The sequence below is a fragment of the Dendrobium catenatum genome, unplaced genomic scaffold (assembly GCF_001605985.2).
Source record: "Dendrobium catenatum unplaced genomic scaffold, ASM160598v2 fragScaff_scaffold_1029, whole genome shotgun sequence".
Taxonomy (NCBI): Eukaryota; Viridiplantae; Streptophyta; class Magnoliopsida; order Asparagales; family Orchidaceae; genus Dendrobium; species Dendrobium catenatum.
The window spans coordinates 481,993-502,300 of NW_021319491.1; the positions used below are offsets into that span (position 1 = coordinate 481,993).

General features: G+C 33.9%; 1 protein-coding gene across 1 annotated transcript; it reads right to left on the reverse strand.

The window, feature by feature from the left end:
- Positions 1-1,564: 1,564 nt before the first annotated feature.
- Positions 1,565-11,766, reverse strand: LOC110113014 (B3 domain-containing protein LFL1-like). Its single transcript, XM_020845421.2, has 6 exons — positions 11,593-11,766; positions 2,413-2,499; positions 2,230-2,330; positions 2,114-2,160; positions 1,944-2,020; positions 1,565-1,855 (listed from the first exon to the last, which is right to left on the reverse strand). The coding sequence occupies exons 1-6, from the start codon at positions 11,764-11,766 to the stop codon at positions 1,565-1,567; spliced, it is 777 nt and encodes a 258-aa protein (XP_020701080.2).
- Between the last annotated feature and the right edge of the window lie 8,542 nt (positions 11,767-20,308).

The following is a 20,308-nucleotide window of genomic DNA, read 5'->3' on the forward strand; positions in this document are numbered from 1 at the left end:
TTTATCTAATGACTGTCAATGTAAACTCATGTTATCCATTAATGTTTGATCCCCTAATTTCTTAATTACTGGTATCCTCTATGTAAGAACAATGATCGAGCATACTGCAAGTCATCTCTCTATGCTAGACAATCTCAATTGATTGTCGTCCAATCCTTGTCTACATTTAATGTTACTATCCACTGATGTTTGATGTCATCCTTCTTAGTAGTTTATCTCCTCTGTTAAACGAGAATGACTAAATAGATCACGAACGGTTGCCATACGTCAGATATTCCTTGATCATTGGCATTGCACATTATCTAGCACTCATAATGTATCTTTGCCCAACATCTGCTAACATATGATGTTTTTCAACTACTGACAACTAACGTCCATGTACAAACATTGATCGAGACAACTGCCCACCATCTCCCGATGTTAACTTATGCATATCAAGAGGCTTACTTCAATTACGAAATATATCCTCGACTGTTTATGACAACTATATTGTATTAATTCCTTCACCACTTATGGGAATGATATGCTTTGGTTAAACCCCATGATTTTTTTTTTTGGCTTTATGGATCTTCCACATACAATATCTCATAATATCCTATCAGCTATCTAATGTATATGTGAGATATTCATGCCATGTTAAGATAATAATATCCTTCTCTAACCTACAAATATTCAAGCACTTAATAAGGCCGACTAGATCAACTAGGATATAGGGTCCACCACCAAAATTCACCGCATCACCTAGGACTAAGTTGAGTTGATTAAAACCTCCTAAGTAAGACTAAACCTAGGTCGGTAGGACTTTTATAAATCACTCATGACCATTTAGGACAACTACTACCTAATTAGGTGAATCGCAATCATGCAACTGGTACAATCATGGATCAACGAAGACAATTTTTTAGATAATTGAGTCAGCCAAAATCATGATTGAAATTTGGAGATCAAATTAAGACATCAAAACCATATTAAACTAGTTATTGTTTAGTGAATTTTACTCGGGGTCACATTAAATCAACTAGGACCAAGTTAGACCAACATTGATCAGTCTATCAATTGAGGTTTCGCTTGGGACGACTTTCTTGCTGCTTCTTAAAGCTACTTTTTAGTTAAAAAAACTTAACTTTTGTACTAAAAAACCGCTTTAAGAAACAGGAAGAAAAACGTCTCAAACGAAGCCTGGGTGTGCTTGACTAACTTGACCGCACCTTATTGTCAAATTGGCTCTTTTCAAACGGAGCAAACCAGAATCTGAGCAATGTGAGCTGACTGAATATGCCATAAAATTACCAATTCCCTCTTATATTTTTTAGACGTGATTAGTGCTTTTGATATTACTTTTGAACCTCTTTTACCATCATTTTTTTGGGGGGGAGTTTCTCGTGATACTACATGGAGAAATGAGAAATTGATGTAGACTTATACATTCTTTGCAATATAAGCCAAAGATAAACATAACTTATTAATATACTGTGTAAATATATGCAAAAACCATAGCCAGTTTTGTTTTCAAGCAGCAAATAAACAGTAGGAAAACAAAAAAAACGTTTGAAACAAGATGCCATTAGTAAAGATCATCCAAGGTTAAGTTCTCCATGGATCCCAACTTAGGTGTAGATTCAGCTGAGTAATTTTCCAGTTTCTCATCAGGAACAGTCATTAACAAGTCCGCAGAGAAGGCACAATTGAGACCAAATGCCATATTCATTCCATCTCCTAACGGTAAATACAGATCAGAATATCTTGCTCTAGCCACCACTATATCAGTAACAATGGAATCAAAGATTCCATCTTCTATTCCAGGAAGTGAAGCAAGAACTGGCTCTTGCATTCCAGCCTTCTTAGCTCGAATGACCTGTAATCAGTGCAGTGAGCTTCAATTAGAGTTTCAGTAAGATAAAAGCATATAAAATTATGATAATAATCTTAAGATTGTGCTATACATATCTATCTTTCTCATTATCCTTGTAAAGCATGATGAAATCTCCTGATATAAGTCCATGGCTCCTTACAAACTCACCTTAAAACAATTTGAACAGTGAAGTTCGATAGCTTGTTGGATCGAGATGACAGTATATGTTTAGCAGTGAAAGAATTTTAACTATAATCTTACCAGTATTCTCCAATATGTACATTCTGCTCTTGTTGTTAGGCCAAAACCTTCATTAGAAATACAGAGGAATCACTTTTAGTTTTGGCTATTTCTGTTTCTGAAATATGAATTCAAACCTGAACTTAAAATTCCAAACTCGAGCTGTGTCCAAATCGATCATTGGCAATGAGATGCCTTCTCTTACAGTGAGGATTGGAAGATTGGCTTCTGTCTCTTTCTGAAGCATAAATTCATCAAAGTTTTTTCCCAAAGCAGTAAGTTGCTGCAATATGTAGAAAATTAATCATCTGAATGCTGACCTTAGGAAGAACAACTCTTCCCAGCGAGCCGACATCACTGTTCCTGAGTTCCTTCTGGAGAAGGAATCTCAAACCATTCATGGCTAGCTGCAATATTGAAGTTTATGTGAAGAAATACTAAATTTAATACTCTTATGAACTATAAAATACCTAAAAAGAATTAGATACCAACAAGGAATGAAACAAAAAGTGCAGATAGTAATAAAAACTAAGTTATGAATGAATTTATATATGTCTGTAATGGTTGTTAGGCTCGGCCAGTTATCTTGCTCTTTTCTTTCCTCTCTTTTTTCTTACCCGCATTTGGCTATTGAAGTGCCTAATATATTTGTATCTTTAAGCATATTTCCCAATACTGCATTTGGAAAGTGGCTAAAAGGTTTGTAAAAATATAAGGTTTAAGTTGTTCATGATATCTTAATCTGAAACATTGATTTTGGACCAGAAAGAGAGGGCATTAATAAAAATCTTATATGCTGATTTAGTATTGTGATCAGTATATAAAGTTCAACAAATTGTTTTCCAATTTGGTCTGCATATTGGCCACTTGTGCTTCCTAAACCACACAATATGTGATTGGAAGTTCAGTACAGATGGCGGGCACGAAAAGCTGGTGTTCAAATACCTAACATTAGGCCAAACATAAAATGCAATTCAATAAATAACATAAGAAATTGCTTTGATTTAAACAACAAGGAAACATTAACAAAATAAACCCAACACATCATTCACATATGCTTCAAATGAGTATAGGTTGAAATTGGATAGCAGTTTGGCATCCAAAGAGCCAAATGTGGTTTGAATTGAATTTGAACTACATTGATTCGAGTTAGTTCACTATTAGATCCAAAAATACATACATGTATGTGAAGTGTAAAGCTTGCCCCAAACTACTTAGGATAAAATTTGATTTTGATTTTCAAGATTGATGGTTACAAAAATTAAGATCCATTTATGTTTTTGATTTTTTGAGATTGTGGCTACATAGTTCAAGATTCATTAACAATATGATGGTTACTTAACTAAAGTTCCATTCACATTGATTTCTTCCTCCCTTTTTTTCTTGAAATAAATGGCTACTTAACTAAACTTGAGCATGCTTATGACTATTAATGATCATGGCCTAGCTTAAATCATTATCCAATTGAGATGACCTATAGTTAAGCCAAAACTTAGCTCAAGATAGAAGCAAATGACTTTAAGCACAACCTTAACCTAGGTTTGCTTCACTCAAGATTGGATAATTCCTAGCACAATCCACAACTCTGTTCCTCAGGGATTTCCACTTTCTTTAAATGCAACAATCTAAATTGTGTCGACATATTCAATCATCTAATTACATGAATTGGTGGTGAACAAATAAGCTTGTTTGACCTATTTTAAAGTCTTTTTTCACAATTTTAAATTTTTGCTATTGTTCATATATATATTTTTAGTTACAATTAATTATGCTCGAGAGTGATAGTCATAACAGCATTTTTATCAAAAATTTCAAAAGAAAGAAAGTCAATCTAAGACCTCTTTGTTAGTAACCCAAGTGCACGTACAACCAACATATTAAGTTGAGTTGTGTTATTCTTGACTTTGGAGAAACAGAGAATATGAAAGACATTAGATATGATGAAATACAAATAAAAGGATAATAAAATAAATTTTAGATACAATAAAAAATTAGATGATAAAAGCTTGATGGAAAAATGAATAAATTCAAACTTGGTAAGAAAGGAAAAATCTGTGATTGTGCATTTTTATAGAATAAATAGTTATACAAATATGCCTTCAGATTGCCTATGCATGTTTTCGCGTTATAAACATATCTATGATTTAAACTTAATAGACACCATTTCATTGATTTTTAATCAATAAAAATTCATATTCTCATACAAAAATCAAACATCTATATTTCATTTGTGTTTTGACTCTAAATTAATATTGATTAATATTCAATATTCTATACCTATTCCAAAGCAAGACACATAATTAGAAACCAATTGCCAACATATAGATCTAGCTAGCAATCACTATTTAGTTGAATGATATTTCAATTGTGTTTTGACTTTAAATTAGAATTGATTAATTATATAGCACTATCATTATCTTAGGTACCAAGAAAAACAAATATCATTTGATATTTCTTGATAAATTTGAATCAAACACCCACTTGACAATCTAAAGCTTGCAACTGTGTACCATCAATGTACCTAGTTGATCAAAATTTCATATTGACGTCGCTATCCATAATAAAGGCAAATATTTAGGTGTTATTAAATTTGGAGTTGCACGACATTGACAGCAACCATCATATCTTAAATTGAAAGAATAAATCAAGTAATTAGAAGACTAGAAATCATGGGTGAATCAACTATAGTTTTGTAGGGGGCTCATTATATGAATAATTAAATATAAAAAAATATAAAATATATTCGAATAAATCTCAAAATTTCCACCTTCACTACAAAAAAATACAGCTATCGTAGCACTATTTTTGAGTTATCACGGCTAGTTTCTTTGCAAATTGGTGCAAAATACCTAGAATTCAACAACCATAAAAGTAGACATATTTGATTATTTATATGATATTTGAATTGCACCACATTTTACTGACTCAAATCTGCTAAGTATGCACCATGGCTACTCTTACTCCAATAACAAGTAGGACATTTATTTGATAGAATTTGAATAAGAATTGTGGGCTCCGAAAATTCGGCCCCGTCCTCCACCCGCTCGTTTTTCTTTTATTCCGGCGAGGGAGTTTTAACTGAATAAGTTCCGGGGTAAATTTTGGAAGGCAGATGGGTTTGTAGATAAGACACTACCCAGAGATTTCGCCCTCATTTTGTGAGGACTTTATGATCTGAGTTCTGGTTTCCTATAGGCGCAAGCCCCCCGATCACGATCACGAGAGAGAACTTTCGATTAAGGCTAGTCGTCAATCAGATACGTATAGATACGTGTTATCCGGCATATAGTAGCAGCGATGATTGGATTTGGAAATTTGGAGAATTTGAGAATTTGGAGTATGAAATATTTGGGAAATATTGGAAAGTTTGATATTTAAAATATGGAATTTCACCACCTAGCACTTAAAGCGGATGGTGGGGGAATGGATAATGGGCCCGATCAAGATCCCATGGTTCCGTCGTCCCGGGCCATCGTGGTCCTTGGTCTACTTAGTCAGAGGAGGTAGTCGACCCAACCTGACAGAAGGATCATTGTCGGTAGCCATGGGTTGCTTCGTCCAAGGGGACCTTGTGGACCGGGGTTGAATGTTTGTCTAAGGGGACAAATTTGAATCCACCTTAGCTAACAGAGGGCTTTGTGCCCTATCGATCATATCCCATTGATTCATATCTCAAAGATTTAACGCCATTAATGAGCATATTGGCTCTATCCATAACCGCTATCTGTGGTGTCATTTGGCGGCAAAATCACTCGGTTCAGAGGGCCCCGGGTCATAACCGTTTACCTGCAGTGCCAATTGGTGGCGAAACTGCCGGTTAGAGGACACGTACCACGTCCTTACTGGCAAGAGATTATTTGAGAATGGATCCTAGTGATATTTCGACTAGGCATTTGGCTCTTTGTGAGCTGAAGTAAACTTTATTTGTCCGCCCCGACAAACTATTGCGGAGGGTGGATGGATTTTGCTTTAAGTTTTTTGATGGATTTATTTCAATTTTAAATATTTTTGGACTTTGATGATTTTATGGAATTTTGGATTTTGAATGGGTATTTTAGGTGGAGCTTGAAAGTGTTTGGAATAGACTTTTGGGAGACAATTAAAAATATTTGGGAACCCCTCCGGTTGAGATCTGTATTCAACACGACCATCATCGGGGTGTTTGGGGTCATTTCTCTTTTGTTGATTGAACCCTGTCAACTCTATCGGGCTGTCGACAGAGGATCGGGTTTCGTAGGCTTTATACCCTTGAGAGTGAATTCTTTTGATTTTAGGCTTTGAAGGCCTAATATGAATGTATTAAAACAAATATTCTGGTCTCCACGGCCACATATTTGCTTAATGGTTCGAACCCTGTCGACTCCTATTGATCCGTATAGAAGGATCGGGTTTGAATTTGAATTTACTTGTTGACCCGCGCAGCATCCCTAGACGTCACGTGTGTACCAATAACACGCTCGCCGGGACCCATGCGGGTTCTTTGATTGCTTTTACCCCCTTTTAGTGTGCCTATGTGTATACAAACTATTGTGCATATGCGGGGGTATTCTTGGAATAGACGCATTCTGTCTGCTTGTACGGAGGTTGCAGATCCGGTGGTGTGGCGTATCAGCTTTTGGATAAAGTTGTTCGCTGCTTCGTACAGGTAGACTGTCGTGCACTACTCGTTGCTTTCTGCAGGTGGATCATAGTGCACTAACTAATCTCCTGCCTTTGAGTTGTAGAAGCTCATAGGAACTTATATTCTTTATGCATTCTGCTATGATTTTGGTCTTTATAATACATCCATTACTGCCGGAGGTAGATGTATTCATCTTTAGACTGAAGTTGACTACAAGATATTGTATTTACTGTAGTCTTTCTGCATCTACCCATAAGTGGATGTTGTATATACATTCGTATTCATAAATGATTTGTATGGATTGCAGATCTTTTATAGTGACTTGTAGGAGTTCGTATTGTTGCTTGTGAGTGAATCGATATTTCACTTTTATTTGGGATTTTAATGAATGACCTTCATTCATTCATTGATCTCTTTATTTGCAGGGGATACATGTCTTCTACGATGACCTCCTACAAGTATTTTGTAGAAGCTCCATTGTTTCTGCATCGAATCCACCCTTTCACCAATCTCGGGTGGTTTGTTGATTGTTTTTTGTTTGTAGAGGACAGGTCTTTGATTGCCGGTCTCCAGTATTGCCATCTCAATCAACAGGCATTGTTGCTTGTGAGTGAACCAACATTTCACTTATATTTGGGATTTTAATGAGTGACCTTCATTCATTCATTGACCTCCGCCTGCATAATCAAACTTAATGATTGATATTCAGGCAATCATGCATTCATTAAATTTGATTATCTAATTATGGTTCAAATCCGGATTCACATCCACTATGCTTGATCTAAATCAAGCCCCGGTGTTCAAATCCTTCTGAAGTCCAACTCAAGTTTCTTGCTTGAGTCCAAATGTTTGAATCATGTTTGATGTGCGAACCAAATCCGATTTGAGTTCAAAGTGCTATGTCCCCTGCAGTCCTTTGAGTTCAATTGAATGTTCAAATTACTCAAATTTGGGTTCCAATTTTGATTTTTATTTTAATTGATTTTGGCATTTAGAAATCATTTTGAGTTTTGGTTATGGTCCACAAGTGCACAGTTCATTTGAGTCCACATCTTTATTCTTTTGAGTTCAACAGGTCCAGGTACGATTTCACCCAAAATTTCGGCAGCCTCCCGGCGTCTCCCCTGTTTAGGGGAAAACTACGAGAAACTGGGCCTTTCCCACCACGCGCAATAAAGGCGTATATGGTAGGTGTCCTCTGACGAGAACACCGTGGCCATGATTTTTTGTTCCTCCCACCACGCGCAATAAAGGCGTGTATGGGGTCTTTGACGGTACCTGTTTAAATGATATAATTTACTTTCCCCCCGCTCGGGGTACTTATAAGTGACCATGCCTCGCCGTAGGTGCCGCACCGGGGTTCCTTCCCACCACGCGCAATAAAGGCGTGTATAGGCGATATAATTAATAATTATTATAACTAATTAAATTTTAATTTACCAAAATTGGTCGAAGAAATGCTCGGGAGCAGAAAATCATATAAGATTTTTATTTGGTATCCAGATTTACAGCGAAAATTAAGTCGGATTTATGTTAAATCCAGCCGAACGGTTTATGTGCTCGTGTTAAATCCCGGCGATGGGTAAATCCCAGATTAAGGATTTACGGCTTAATACTGTATTTACTAAATCCCTTGGTTCGGCATATTTAAGGGATTTGGCCGAGCAGAGCGCGTGAAGGAGAAAGTTACCTTCAGCAAGCGAGCTCCCTGTAGTTGCTTCCGATCAAATGTAGCAACTTCCGATCCGACAGTGAAGGAAGTGTCGGGTATGGAGTCGGACGACAGGGAGGAGTTCGGTCGGTGGAGGTAGGTTCCCTCTCTCTCTCTCTCTCTCTCTCGGCTTGGGATCGGTATATGCAGAGGAGGGAGCTCGACGGGATGGAGATGGGATATCGTGTGAGCAGCGGGATGCTTACGGGAAGGAGAAGTTGAGTGCCGAAGAAGTGAGACTCGCTCTCTATTTAACGACACAAACGGGCGGGAGCTTCTAAGGAACGAGCAAATCCCGGGAGATGACGCCAACGGCGCTGTTCTGTACGAGGTAAGCTATTTGAACGGGATTTACGCATGGATTCACGGAGAAGCGACTGATTCGGCATTGACATACAGTACCTTGGCAGAACTTCGGTAAGATTTCGGGATTCAACGAATATAAGTTATATACGCATTGGATTTATTCTTTCTTCTCTTTTTTGTTCTTTGTACATAGGTCAACAAGAATCTCTTTCATATTAGGCTTTTTCAAAAGGAGCTTCTTTCCCGCTAACTATGAGTGACAGTTGACTCAACAAAAGAAATTCTTCATTAGTTTCATGAAACCATTAACCATGCATGCTACTATGGATAGATATTCCCATTTGGGGTTCATTTTTGAAAGCAAGGCCTAGTGCCTTATATCGCTCAATTAATTTAGCATTCAAAATTTTCATATTATTGTCAACTATTTTTTTGTAGGTTGTTTTATTGCAATTAAATTAGTGTTGATAATTATGAGTGCCAACTAGCTCAACTCTTAAGGACCTAAGGAATTATTGCCTATATTTTGGGATCAAATTTTCCCTAATATAAAACAATTGTAATGAAATGGTGCACATTTGGCAACTTACTTTGGCGCTTACATTTACCATATTCAAAATTATGAAACGTATAGTTTATAACTCTCATTAAGGCACGTTTGGGACAACTTTCTTACTTCTTTCTAAAACATCCTTCTAGTATTAAAAAATTTCTTGAACTAAAAATTTTTGTACTAGAAACCCGCTTTAGAAAGCAATAAGAAAGTGATCCAAAATGAAGCCTAAGGATATTGAAATAAGCTTGATGTTTGTGTTTGTTTCGATAATTAGCTTGAGTTGGACTAATTTTACTAGCTCATTTATTTAATGAGCTGAATATGAACAAAATATTTTTTTATCATGTTCAACTTAATAGCGCACACACATGCATACATGCATCTATATCATATATTTATATTTGTAATCATTGATATAAATATGCTTTTCGAGAAATTTATTTTCTTTCCATTCCATTTTACTAGCATGTACTTCCCTGATATTTATCATAAACAAACTAAATAATTGACAATATTTAGAATACTAAAATGGTGGAAAACTCAAATTCCATATGGGAATTATTCAAATATTTGGTGGTCAACCATTTAGATTTATGCAACATATTGACTAAGTGCAACCACATAAATGTTATGGTCACACCATCGAAAAAAGAGTTAAGTTGTACGGTTTGCCTTGAATAGTCTAAAATATTCAAAATTTAGTAGAGAAAAAAATAACACTTAAAAAAACAAAAAATTACATAAGTTGCTGATAGTCCAAATCAAACCCTACAACAAAATTCATCCAAAAAAATGTCACATACAATTATTAAGTTAGTGAAGCAAGTATTGAATAATGAAAATATACAATATTTAAAAAGAAATTTGAACAATTATGCTCCCAATGCACAAATCTAAAGTACTTCATTCATTATTATGTATTTTAAGTTCATCTAATGTTGCAAATTATCACTACATTATTGATTTTGTTGGTTTTATCCTATGGACTTTTTGTGTGCTCTTTAAATCCTCAGTAGGTTCCAGTTGCTAATAAGCATTTCCAACAAAAGTTTTTCTTGTAGACGAAAATCTCAATTATGTCTTCAATTCTTGAAAAGCAAGATGCAAGGCCTCCAATTATCTCAAAGTAGATCGCAAATAAAAAAAAAAAAAGATCCAAAAATTGGCTAAGCAAAATGGAATCAATCAATCAATTCCTCCTGTTTTCCACTAAAAATAAAAATAATCTCTTCTTATACATAACTAGAAAAAGAAAAAATATATAATTTTGTCTATTTAAAAAAATTGTATTCAAACAATCCCATAACAATAAGAATAACTTACTAGCACATATATATTAATAATATCTCCATCTCTATTTATACATTTGAAGCACCGAAATATTCGAACCTAAAATAAAAATTTTCCCAAATTTCAAATTTTGCTTGAAAGCTAGCAAATCTAAACAAAAATTAGATGAGAATATAATGACTATGAATTTAATGATCATTATGACTTCGTTCGTGACAACTTTCTTAATGCTTTCTAAAACAATTTGCTAGTTAAAAATTTTCTTATAATTGAAATTTTTTTAACAAAGCTATTTTAGAAAGTAATGAGAAAGATGCCCCAAACGAAACCTATAGATACCTCAAGATGAGCGTAATACAAGCTTTGATATATTAATTATATATTTTACTAATCTTAAAGCAAGTCTAATATTCTCCTCATAATTAAAATTATATCCCAAACTTTCTCCAGCCATTCCACCATAAGAAAGGAAACCCTAAGCCCCCACCCCCAAATTTGGTCAAATAATATACATGAAAACATTTCTACAAAAGATAAATAAAAATAATAATAATAAAACGAAACAAATAGCATAAATAACTCATTGCAGCTGCAACTAATCTAACCCCTCAAAATAACTAAAAAAAAAATTAAATTTACATAAATATAAAGTTATTACTTATTTATTTTACCCATATGACAGAAAAAAATATTATCTCTTATCTTCCAAACATTTACCAAGCTTCAAACACAAAAATCAAGAGACGTGCCACAGATTCAAACACAGGGCCCCATCAATCAGAACAAAAAACTTTGCAACAATAACGCAAAAAATAAATCACTTAATTATTAAAAAAATAGTTTAACCAAATTATTAAAAAAAAATCTCAACATTTACTTTAAAATGTATGTTGTAAATTTTATTGCTTTTCAAAATTTAAATTCATCAACAAATCCCCCCCAAAAAAAAACCGTATCCAAGAATTTCCCTAAAGAAATAAAAATTTAGAAGCAAAAGGAGAAATGCTTGTTCTTACGGGTTCTGGTGGAGTGGTGACTGAGCGAGGTAGTATAGGCGGTGAGGAAAAGCCGGCGGCGGCGGCGGCGGCGGCGCGGCGGTGTCCGGTGGAAGTGCCCTTACGGCGACGAACGGCGAAGCAAGCCTCGGTGAGGAGGTCGGGAGAGGCGGCGCCACTTTGGATTCCGGCCATGGAAAGTACGAAGTGGGAAGTGATAGAGAGAGAAAAGAACAGGAGCATATATGAAGATACTGTAGAGATCTACCTATTTCGCTGTTGGGTTTAGGAGCGGCGGTGAGGTTACCGAAGATGGCGGAGTGTCCTCTGCATGGGGAGAAGCCCACTAAGCGGAAGGGACGTGGAGAGGAATGGTTGGCAAGGCTTGCTAAGTAAATTTACACCCGGGTTTATTGCTAAAGTTGGAAAATTCTAATGGATGCTGATTTTTCAGTGTAGAGGAGGAGATTCAGGGAGACATAATATTTTTTAATTAAATTTGGGTGATGTGAAGATATTTTTTGATTAAAATATTATTAATAATTAAAATTTCATTAAGGATGAAAATCATGCTCCATATATATATTTAGAATAAAATTATCTAATCTTATTAACATAATTAAAAAATTTAGAAAGGGGTGACCTTAAGATTGTGAACATTATTATGAAAAAGAAATATATTAGACCTAGCCCAATCAAAATAAATTTTATAATTTATAATTATAGATGATAAAAAGATATATTTATCTAAAGTTCAAGAATATGTCAACATAAATTATGATATTCAAACTCTGGTGAATATATACTATGATTTTAGTGAAGGAAATCTAAATATGTTGATGTTGATGGGAGACAATAAGGCTGAGATAATCCATCCCTTTAAAAAAGAGGAACTAAATTGTCTCAAGTTGATAGGTGATTAAAGATGATCATGATAATCCCTCTTCTAGAATGAAGAGAGATTAAATGACCAAGAGACTATATGTAATTGAAGGTTGTTTGAATGGTATACTTCTTTAGAGCTAGGGAATCAAACTAAATGATTAGGAGTTACAAGGTGATCAACAAAATGTGATTATGCTAGTTCTTCTCCTCAAATAAATTAACAGATTTTGACGGGTGATTGAGAGTGATCTAGTTCCAATTCTAAGAGAAGGAGAGCAAGAGAATGAACAACTTGAAGACAACTTAACAAGCATTCATGTTGTAATAACCTCAAATTTATTTTCCCCAATTCCCTCAAAATGTAATTGATTCATTGCAGCGCTGGGTGGACAACATTTGTGGCATTGAGCTCTCCAATTTTATGAAATTGGAGATCTCGTTGTGTAGCTAGTTCTAGAGTGTTGCGGCACTGGGTAAGAAAATTAATTTTTTAAAATAAATACCTAAAAGTAATTTCTCTTAAAATCCCTCACCTAAGTCTCCCCATGCTCATTTTCACTACCTTGTTGGGGAAGAAAATAAAGGAGAAGGAGAAGCGAGGGAAGAGAGAAGAGAAGCGAGAGAGAGATGAGAGACAATTATTTGGAGCATTTTCATTTGTTGAATCTATTATGATATTTCTTCTAATCATTGTAGTTATCCCGAATCCTATCTTTATTTTTAGTAATTTTTTGTTTGATGATTTTAGTCCTCCAAAAATTAATAAAACATATTTTCTCTGGATGTATTGAACTTTTATCATATAACCATTTGGTTGTGATTGATATGATTTTATGGGCATTTTTACAGTAATATTATTTTATTTTACTTGGCAAATTGTTAGTTATGATTTTTTTTACATTAATGAATAGTAAGTAGATTAGCACACATTTCATATATTGTAATAGGGTTATTGCATTCCATGCATGGTATTGAATTGCATAGAAAAAAATGATAAAACTGATACATGATGTTGAATGAGGTATTTTCATATAAACTATAAATTTTAGCTATGGACCCTATAATTAATACGAGTAAGCTTTTAAAATAATAATCCCTATAGAGGAGAGTGGGCTAATGGGTTTTCCTTAAAATAAAGATTTATGGTGTAATATTGGATGTTAGCCTATAAATAATTTACTAGTTATACCATCACGTAGAGAGTGATGACCCTTTATTGATTTATTGAAAGCCACCTTATAATGTAAATAATTGATAATAATTGAAATATATGGAGATATGAATTAACTGATGATCATAGATTGATTAGATGGATGGAATAATGAAAATATTACTTAAAAATTTGATGTCCTAACTTATTAAACAAAATTTATATGATATTGATGCCTACATTGATATGCATAAATAAAAGCATATGAAATCAAATAAACATACATTACATAAGAATATACTCATGGAAATGGTAAAGATTAAAAATATTTATGCAGTATTTACATGTGACTGTAGCATTGATAATAGTGATAGAAGCATTCATGATTCATATATAATATGCAATGAATACAACTGATAGTATTGTACCCAATATTGTACTGATTATCTTGGTATGAAATTGATGTATTTACTTTTCAAGCATATAATAGTGGCTATGTAGTTTAGTGTAATAAATTCCGAGCTTTCCTCATTCACATATCACTTTGATTTGTATCACTAGTTTATGATCATTATTTATATTGATAGCTACTGACTTGATATTGAACGAGATAAGCATGCATGTTGACTTTTGAGACCTTGTATTGAAAGCTTTAATAATTTTAGGATTCTGTTAAGCTTTGTAAGCTCATTATGTAGTTTTTATTGATTTTAGGTTTTGGAAGGGATAAAAACCCCGTGGAGTGAGGCAAATCAGTATCTTTAATTTTTCTTTTATTATCTATATTTTATTTTATTTTATTGTAGTCAATAGCCTAGTGAGATAGGTCAATGTTGTGATTGATCTTCATGCTATTATAAATCAGATTTTGATAAATCTATATATAAATATTTTATTTTATATGATTTATAATTTCTTCTACTTTATTTATTTATATCGATGGAGCCTTAGTGGCTCTGGAAAATAAAAAAAGAGATAAAACATATGATACTTCCAAAATTTAGATATTTGTATATAATAGTTTGTATTAAAGGAAGATTTTTGAAAGAATTAAATTATAACCAGAGCTATATGATTGATGGTTAGTGGGATAAAAATGGGTTGTATAGATTTTATTCTTTGTATTTGATTAATAATTATTACGTTGGTTGATTAATAACCATTGCATAACATATTACTGAACACATGATTGAATGTTATGCATAGATTTATGATTAAGTTACCTTATTGAATTTATGATTTATTAAATGTTATGATTGATAAATCAATGATCAATAATTTATTTGATTTACTAATGATTGTACAAATTTGATTTGTTATACGTATTTGATTTTTGATTTGATTTTAATGTTAATTTGATTTGAATGAAATAGTTTTTATCATGTTGTATTCTTATTTTATCTTATCATGTAGTAATATTGGAAATATCAGGGATGACTTTTCTCTAAGATGGGTGGATCTTAATAATCTCAAATTTTGGTTAGTTGAGTGCTAAGATGTTGGGTGGACAATGCCAAGATGTTGGGTGGACACTGTTGTGGCATTAAGCTCTCCAAATTTTTAGAATTTGAGGTAATGTTGCAGTGTTGGTTTTGGAGCACTACAATGTTAGGTTAGAAAATTTATTTTTTGAATAAATATCTAAGAGCATTTTCTCTTAAAATCTCTCACCTAAGCCTCCCCCACCCTCATTTTCACTACCTTTTGAGAGAAGAAAAAATAGGAGAAAGAGAAGAGAGATGGAGAGAGAAGAGGAGAGATAAAACTATTTTTAACATTTTCATGTGTTAAATATATTACGAGTTTTCTTTAGATCATTGTAGTTAATCCAAATCCTATCTTTGTTTTTAATGATTTTGTGTTCTATGACTTAAATTTTCCCAAAATTAATAATAAATACATTTTCCACTCATATATCAAACTTTTGCGAGGTAAACGTTTTTATGTGTTAGATATATTTTTTATGGGCATTTTATTAGTAAAACTATTGAATTTCATTGAATAAATAGATAGTTATGATTTTTTGAAATTAATAAATAGTATATAGATTACCATGGATTTCATAGATTATAACAGTATTATTGCATTTTCATGCATGATATTGAATTGTATAGAGAAAATTATACGACTGATACATGATGAATGAGAAATTTACATAAAAGTAAGAAAGGCTAACTGAGAAAACTATAATTAATATGAGTTAGGTATTAAAAGTATAATCCATATTCAAGAGGGTAGGCCAACATGCTTTTCTTAAAATAAAATTTTTTGGTATAATTCTAGATGTTAGTCAATAATTATTGATTGATTACACAATAGGGAAGAGAGTGACAACTCTTTATTAATTTATTAAAAGACACATATTAAAGTAATAATTAATAATACATAAAACATATGGAGATATGATTGACCAATCATGCTGGATTTATGAAAAACATGGATGATAAATGGAAGAATAAAAACACCACTTAAAATCTGGATGTCCTACCTCACTGAATAAATTTATAGAATATTGATGCATACTTTTACACACATACGTACATAAAAGTACATGGAGTCAGATCCATGTTGATCTCATTTTTGTGTGAGGTTAAAAACATCAAATCAAATACAATCCTAAATCAATCAAAATTAGAAATTTAATTCAAAATCCAAAATCTAAAATCATTTGTTAGAATCTAAATCCAAAACCTCTTGGTTCAAAACCATTTTTTAGGAAAATTTAAAATCCTTCAAAACCCTATCAAATGATCTTAAATTCATGATCAATTAGTTGCATATTGATTAAACATATCCCAAGGATCAACCATATCAATTTGGAAGCATTTTAAGCATTTTAACCCTAAAAACTAAATTCATTTTCAAAGGCTAAAAAGTTTTAAAATATTTATAGCCTTTGTTGCGAATCTGATTTTAGGATATATAATTTTGATGATAGCAAACATTACTGATACTTCTATTTTTCTATGATTGCCTTGCCTACTAATATTTCAGGTCTACTATGTTGAGTAAAATTCAAGCCAGCTCAAGAATGGGTAGACTAGGATTGAGTTAGTCTATAAGGGGGTTTTTACCTTTGCTTGAGTTGATTGTAATAAAGTGGGTCCTGATGCTAAGTAACCTTGTACACACATGCTCAAAAAAAAAGTATATCTATTTTTAATTTTTTCTATTTTTGATCATATCATCCAAGATGATCTAAAAATCATCCTAGATGATCAAGTAAAAATAAAAACTCTAATTAGGGCATCCTGGTTATAGTAACAACAATTAAGAAAATCATCCTGGATGATATTATCATCGTCCAGGACATTAGGCTCAAATCAGAAAGAATCTACCACCATATTTATTTAGGCATGTTTTATTTTTGGACAATGATTAAGACATTGTCGATGCAGTGCAATTATGCTTAAATTAGTCTGATAATTAAAAAAATAATTAATGTTTGATTACTCAATTAAATTATCCTAGACGATCACATGATTGTCCAGGACAAACAGTTAAACAAACTTTAGTTTCTTTCTAGATGACCTGAATAATGCTCTGGATGATATGTATCGATTTAAACTAATCGTCCGGGATGATCCCAAATTATACTGGATGATCAGTTATTTTTTCATTGTCTAGACATGCATCCAGGGTGATGTTTTGGATGATATTAATCATTTTGTACTAATCAGTTCGGACGATCAAGTTATTTTTTCATCATCTAAACATCCATCCGGGGCGATGTTCTGGACCATATTCATCATTTTGTACTAATCGACCTAGACGATCGTGAGATTATCCTGAACGATCAAGTTATTTTTTCATCGTCCAAACATCTATCCAGGGCGATATTCTGGATGATATTTGATGATTTGAATGAATCATACAGAATGATATATTATTATCTTGGACAATCAAAATAAAAGAACATTCTAATAGTCCAGACTCTTCTAAACCATCCTGGCTGACTGAGCTAAATTTTTACTGATCGTACAGGATGATCAGTCAATCATCCTAGATGATCTTTAATGATTATTTACACATTAGGGCAATTTTGAAGCCCTTCTATTTAAGATCTCTTATTTAATCAAAAGGAGATATTTTACTACTTTCCTGACCTAAGAGAGCTAAGAGGAGAGGGAGAGCAAGGGAGAGAGAGAGAGGATTTTATGAGGGAGAGTTTGTGAGGGGATTCACAAAGGTTTCTCCAAGCAAAGATTTGAGTTGTCTTCTCTAATTCTCATTCCTAGTTCCTTGGAGGTTCGAGAGAGGTCTACTTTAGCAACTGATTGAGGTTCTCTACCTGCTTCAAGAGAAAGCAAAAGGAGTTGGATTCTCTGCCTCACCAGAGTCAGTGGAAAGTTGTTTTCTATATAGGCTTCTCCACCTTGATGTGGGGGCAAAAGGAGAGACACTGAGTTTAGTGAAATACTTGGAGGAAAGGCTTCGGGGAGTGGACGTAGGTCAAGTTGACCGAACCACTATAAAATTTAGTATGTTCTTTCTTATTGCATTTTCTGCATTTAAATTTCCACACTTTAATTTTTATGGTGATTATTTGGTTGTATTTGTGATTTTGTTTGAGAGAATTTTTTAAAACACTAATTCACCCCCTCTTAGTTACACTACGGGAAAACACACGATTACCATCAGACTTTTCGGCGGATACTTATGCGTCGGTATTAACGATGCATGTAATGGTGCATTGGTGCGATGGAAAATTTGTGACTTATTTTCCGGCGCAAAGCACGCCGGAATATTTCGACGTCATTTGTGCCGGTCTGTGCGTCGGAATAAACCAGCATTTCACTTGTTCTGATGCATGTTATAGTGAAAAGTAATCGACTCCATTACCGACGGATAAGGCGTCGATATATTTAAACTCAACGAATTAAATCCGGTGCATTATCCGCCGGAATTGTTTGCGGCGTCCCGGACGCCGAACAATCCGCCGGCGAAAGCCCTATTTTTTGAGCCCGAGCCCCTCTGGCCGCTCACTTATTTCATTCCGTTCTCTCACATCTCGCTATTTCGCTCGTCTCCCTCAAGTCGCTCGTCGTAGATCGAGGTCGCCGACGGTCACCAGACGTCGCCGACGGTCACCGGACTTCGCCGACGGTCACCGGACTTCGCCGACGATCCTAGCATTCCTAGTCGCACCCACGGTTGTTCATCATCGTTGTTATTTTCCCGGTCTCTAGACATCTCGATGGCCTGTTGATTGTAAGTTTTTTTTTTCGTATAATTTGTTTGGATTCATGCTAAGTTAGTCTATTATGGAAGCTATACATTTTTTGAGAGTTTTGATGGACACTTATAGAGAGAGTAAGGAGGATCTACATATGTACGTTGTGTTTAAACACATTGCATGCATGTGCATGCTTTGACCAAATATTTTCTATTTAAGTTGGATTACATCAAGGATCATAGCCCATATCTTTTTTGCTTTAGCCATGGTGAAATATAGAGAGAATAAGAAGGATTTACATATGATATATATTGAATTAGAAAAAAACATATGATAAAGTTCAAAGAGAAGTGCTCCGGAGAGTTTTAGAAAAGAAAGGAGTTTCCTATTTCATTTGGATTACATAAATGATGATCTACTCAAGGTGATTTGACTAAATATTTTCCTATTTCATTTGGATTACATAAATGATTAGCTTTAAGCACATATCTTTTTTGCTTTAGCCATGGATGTTCTTACCATACATTTGCAAGAGGATGTACCCTAGTGTATGCTTTTTTCTAATGATATTCTTCTTGCTGATAAGACTAGAGATGAAGTTAAGGTAAACTTGAATAATGAAGGTCAACATTAGAGTTTAAAGGTTTTCATTTGAGTAGATTTAAAACCGAATACATAGAATGTAATTTTAGCAGTGATAGGCCTAGTGGGGGGATTATGACTTTGGGCGATCAAGTCATTAATAACAATACATGTTTTAGATATATCAAGTCTTTTGTTCAAAGTGATAGTGAAATAAATGGGGATGTTATTAGTAGAATTCAAGTTGGTTAGTTAAAGTGGCGGAATACATCAAACCTGTCGTGTGATAGAAAAGTACCACTCAAACTTAAGAGAAAATTCTATAAATGGTGGTTAGACCTGCAATGCTTTATGGCACATAATGTTGGCCATGAAAAGGGAAGTAAAAAATTAAGTTGAGTATTGTAGATATGAGGATGCTCAAGTGGCTGAGTGTCTTTACTCTTAGAGACAATGCTAAATGGAGACAATGCTTTAGGCCTATTGTGTGATAGTGGAGGAATGCTTCAGGCCTATTGTGTGATTGATAGAAAAGTATTGCAGAGATGAGGATGCTCATGTACATGGATGAGTGTCTTTACTCTTAGAGACAATGCTAAATGATCATAATTTTCTACAAGCACCCTATCTTTTTACATCTATATATAATCAGTTTTAGATTTACTTAAGTGCGATAATTCATTACTTATTTTCTCTTATATGTAGGTTATGGATATTAGAAATCAAAGAAGTTGGATGTATAACCGATTATCTCAAGGTCGAAATACATTAACAGATGAATTCATTAATGGGGTGAACATTTTCATTCAGATGACCTCCACTACTACATCCAGCTTCGCATCCAGTTCACATGAGACCTTACATGCTCAACAAATAAGTGCCCTTCAAGCAGAGCTAGAACAAGTAAGAAAATCACAAGCTGATTGGCAAGCTCAGTTGCAAGA

What these genes read in the sequence shown, in the direction of transcription:
- LOC110113014 (XM_020845421.2), bottom strand. Translation starts at nt 11,766, where the DNA reads ATGGCCGGAATCCAAAGTGGCGCCGCCTCTCCCGACCTCCTCACCGAG. An exon ending in TCACCACTCCACCAGAACCC is followed by an intron (nt 2,500 to 11,592) that starts GTAAGAACAAGC and finishes TCAATATTGCAG; the next exon opens with CTAGCCATGAATGGTTTGAG. An exon ending in ATAATGAGAAAGATAGATAT is followed by an intron (nt 1,856 to 1,943) that starts GTATAGCACAAT and finishes CACTGATTACAG; the next exon opens with GTCATTCGAGCTAAGAAGGC.